The 4657-nt window shown below is 38.9% G+C and overlaps 1 protein-coding gene across 1 annotated transcript; it reads left to right on the top strand.

Annotated features, from left to right (window-relative positions):
• Positions 1–2705: 2705 nt before the first annotated feature.
• On the top strand, positions 2706–3656 carry LOC103194221 (olfactory receptor 1E5-like). The gene has a single exon (XM_007937587.1). It carries the CDS (start codon positions 2706–2708, stop codon positions 3654–3656), a length of 951 nt encoding a protein of 316 aa, XP_007935778.1.
• The last annotated feature ends 1001 nt before the right edge of the window (positions 3657–4657 follow it).

The raw sequence follows: 4657 nt of genomic DNA, 5'->3' as shown, positions 1-4657 counted from the left end.
CCTCAATGTTGCCACATTGGTCACTCACATCCATATTTCTAATTTATTAACAACTTCTTTTAACTTCAATAATCACTTAATCTTTTCTTGAATTTTTACCATTCTTTATCTATCCTTTTCAGTTTAATATTATATTCATTTTTTTCTAGTTTATTAATGAAAATTAGGAATTGATTTTTCTTGTTCTGTGATGATCTTATACATGGTATTTTCTTTTTGAATAGAGAATTGTTGATATTTTGATTGCTTGTTTGACACAAAAGTTATTTAAGAGAGTCTTTCGTAATAGCCAAGTAGTTCAGGTTAACTATTTTTTATTACTTTTTCATTTCACTGCATGATACTCAGAATGTGGTCTTCTATTTTTGGATTATAAGTTTTCCTGCAGGAATGAATTGTACGTTAGTGTCCATCATGTGGTATGAAGAACAAATAAAGATGGAGATATTGTCAAAAGTTAAGCCAAATGCACAAGTATACAACTTGACACTCACAATGAACAAGATAGACATGGTTTTAAACCTTACAGAGGGTCCTCTCTAGAAAGTACATTGTGTTAAGCAGCCCCAATGAGATTTGAGCTCATGACTCCTGATTTAGAAGATGGGCTTCAATTGCCTGGCTATGGAAACACTAAATGGCAACCCACTGCCTCAGGGACATCCAGAGTAACAATGGGAGAAGCCCAAATTAGTCGTCATCGAGTAAATATTGGTAATTTATGTTTTCTCTCCCTCTCTGAAAATCACCTATTTCATTCAACTCATCAGACTCATTGGCATAGTGTTGCATACAGTATCTATTTAGGTTTTCAGTTTTCACTGTGCTCTGAATTAAGGCTTGCGTCTTACCTGCTGCCTCTGGCGGCATTGCCCACTCCTCCCTGTTCCTGGGCTCCACTGGTCGTTCTCCTGCCCTCCCACTACCTCCTCAGCCAAGGAAATCTGTTTTCAGTTTTCTGGGACGAAGTTTCATTTCACCTGTTAATTCTGGCCAATATTTTTTCTCTTTATCAGAAAATTCTGTCCTCACACAGGGGCCCAGGCTTTTGGGAAAAAAAGTCAGAAACACTTGTGGTCTATTTCTGCTTCCCTGTTCCATCTCTTTCCTGAGTAAAAACCAAGGAAATTTCAAAGATTAATGTTTCAAAAATTATTCCATCATACCATTTTTTGGAGATATTCACAAAATCAGAGAGTTCAAGGACCATGTTTAATTTTCTGTAGCATGATCTGGTTGCTTAGCTCCATGATTTTCATGGCTTCTCTGGTGGCATAGTGGCTAAGGCACTTGACCGCTAACCAGAAGGCTCGTGGTTCAAACCCACCAGCCACTCCTCGGAAGGAAGGTTGGGCAATCTACTTCTGTAGTGATACTGCCTCGGAAACCCAAGGAGGGATTGCTATGAGTCGGGTCCAACTCGACCGCACGTAACAACAACGCCTCCAAACGTTATTTTGTGCACCTCCACCAAAGGACATCTTTTCTTGCCCTGCTGCTATATTCTATGATCCAAGAGGAAGCGGTTGTATTTCTGAGTAATTTGAAACTGACTGTGGGTTCCCTTTTTAATTATTAGATGTGTGAATTAAAAGAAACATTTCCTACCCCTCCCCCCTGAATGCTTTACTCTCAGAACTCATTTTGTCTCTACTCTCGTCTATGACTTTATCTTGATAATACTTACCAACCTGTGATACTTACTAACCTGTTGCTCTGTGGGCTCTTGGATAAGTTCCTAATGAGTATAAACTTCACTTTATTTATCTATAAAATGAAGATAATTATACCTGCCTCATAGGGTTGCTGTGAAGAGTAAATGAATTAATGCTAGCTTTTGTGGTGTAGTGCCTAAGGCATTTGACTGCTACCAGTAGGCTGGTGGTTCAAACCCACCAGCCACTCCTGGGAAGGAAGATGGGGCAATCGACTTCTGTAGAGATACCGCCTCGGAAACCCAAGGAGGGGTCACTATGAGTCCGGACCAACTTGATGGCAATGAGGCTTTTTTTTTAAATATATGGCATAAACAGACTATGAAGCTTATCCACAAATGTACAAACAGAAGATGCTAAACTCACCAGCCACTCCTCGGAAGGAAGATGGGGCAATCGACTTGTGTAGAGATACCGCCTCAGAAACCCAAGGAGGGGTCACTATGAGTCCGGACCAACTTGATGGCAATGAGGCTTTTTTTTTTTTTTTTTTAAGCTAATGTTTGGCACAGAGTAAGTAAGCACTGACAAACATTATCGTGGTCTTTATTCCTGTGGTCACCATCACAATCACCACCACCATTATCATCACCATCATCATTCCTGACTGATAAAAATGGATAAGGAGATGACTGGTTTTCTGATTGGTATTATATTATCTGCACCCTTAAATTAGAGCCATACAGAGGTGTTTTCTTAGATTATTTCCTATCTTGTTTTAGACCAGGCTGATCTGATCTCACCCATGGTGTAGTTATGGAATATTCTTACAGAATTCTGGAATAGGGTTATATTTGACTAATAACTTCATATGCTGTTGTAGTTTTTCTTTGCATAAACATTTGTTTATACAGTTGAGAGAGGACTTATGACTTATGGATATTTTATTAAAATATTTTTCTGAAACTTCTGTAATGTGTATATGTATATAGTATATTCATACTTTCACACAAATTATTCTTAACTTTTAAAAGGTAAAACAAAATCAACATGGAGAAGAGAAACCAAACTGTCATCTCTGAGTTCCTCCTCCTGGGGCTGCCCATTCAGCCAGAGCAGCAAAACCTCTTCTATGCCTTGTTCCTGGCCATGTATCTCACCACCGTCCTAGGCAACTTCATCATTATCGTCCTCATTCAACTGGACTCCCACCTTCACACACCCATGTATTTATTTCTCAGCAACTTGTCCTTCTCCGACCTCTGCTTCTCTTCTGTGACCATTCCCAAATTGCTGCAGAACATGCAGAGCCGAGTCCCATCCATCCGCTACGCAGGCTGCCTGGCCCAGATGTATTTCTTCCTGCTTTTTGCAGACCTGGAGAGCTTCCTCCTTGTGGCAATGGCCTACGACCGCTATGTGGCCATCTGCTTCCCCCTGCACTACACCATCATCATGAGCCCCCGGCTCTGTCTCTCTCTGGTAGCACTGTCCTGGGTGCTGACCACATTCATTTCTTTGTTGCATACCTTACTTATGGCTCGGCTGTCTTTTTGTGCAGATAATGTGATCCCCCACTTTTTCTGTGACATGTCAGCTCTGCTGAAGTTGGTCTGCTCTGACATTCAGATAAATGAAATGGTGATATTTATCTTAGGAGGGCTTGTCATTATTGTTCCATTTATGTTGATCTTTTCATCCTATGTACGAATTGTGTCTTCCATCCTCAAGGTCCCTTCTGCCAGAGGCATCTGCAAGGCTTTCTCCACCTGTGGCTCCCACCTCTCTGTGGTATCTCTCTTCTATGGAACAATCATTGGTCTCTACTTATGCCCATCAGCTAATAATTCCTCTGTTAAGGAGACTGTCATGGCTGTAATGTACACGGTAGTGACCCCCATGTTGAATCCTTTTATTTACAGCCTAAGGAATCAGGACATAAAGGGAGCCTGGGGAAGGCTCTTGTCAAAGAGGATAATTCACTTTTCTTTGGGGCATTGACTCTAGGATTAAAGTATGTTTTCAAATTTGTTGTTGTTGTTGTTACGTGCTGTGGAGTCGGCCTCGACTCATAGCGATCCTCCTTGGGTTTCCGAGATAGTATCACTATGGAAGTAGATTGCCCAACCTTCATAGTAGGTGTTAATATTGAAAATGAATAATATTCTGAATAGTCTAGTAGCAGCCAGGCTTGATCCTTCTAATGCAGCATCCATACCATCTCCAGAAGGAGTTTTCCCACATTTCACTAGGGGATGGTCCATCATGTTTTTCTGATTTATCATCATATCCCAGGCGTGATGTAGCAGAGGTCTAACATTCAGTGGACAGTCAATTAATGCTATTCAATATTGAATAAATATCACTACAACTTTGGTGTTTATCGTACTCAAAGCATATATTCAGTGGTCTCTAATTCCCTAAGAAGTAAAATTCAAATTCCTCAGTCATTTCAGTGCTTTGCTTCTGCCAAACATATTTGTTCAATGAAGAATATTTTCTGATTTTTTTATATAGAAAAAGTTAGAATTTTGTGCATACTTTTGTCAATTTTTACTCTCCAGGATCATAATTTCTTCTCTTGCCAACCTACTTGGTTCTTAATTTTCTTTTCTGGTGTGGATTAGTTCACTTATTAAATGATCACATTTTAAAATGATCCTTTTTCCTTTTCTGAATTGACTCTACTAATCAGTTGCCAGTTATAAATTACTTCTTTTGAGAATGTCTATATTTTGGATGAGAATTCTTTTGACTTTAAATTATATAAAATGGGTCATAGAGTTCTGTTGTAAATTAAATTTATAGACAATAAAATAGAAAATAGCCTAAGATAACATAGTGACAAAAAGTCTAGAATATATTTATGACTCATAGGTAGGTTATTTTTCTTTCTGGAAATATTGTGCTGAAATTATTTAATTCTTTCTTTTCTTACAAAGCACATTGTAAGCATTTTGAATACAAGTGCTTGCTAATTTCTGTAATAGCTAGTTCAGTGC

The sequence above is a fragment of the Orycteropus afer genome, unplaced genomic scaffold (genome assembly GCF_000298275.1).
Source record: "Orycteropus afer afer isolate SDZICR_OR568_19922 unplaced genomic scaffold, OryAfe1.0 scaffold00042, whole genome shotgun sequence".
In the NCBI taxonomy this organism is placed as follows: Eukaryota; Metazoa; Chordata; class Mammalia; order Tubulidentata; family Orycteropodidae; genus Orycteropus; species Orycteropus afer.
Note: the sequence above shows the minus strand (reverse complement) of the source record. Positions and strands in the feature narration are given on the sequence as shown.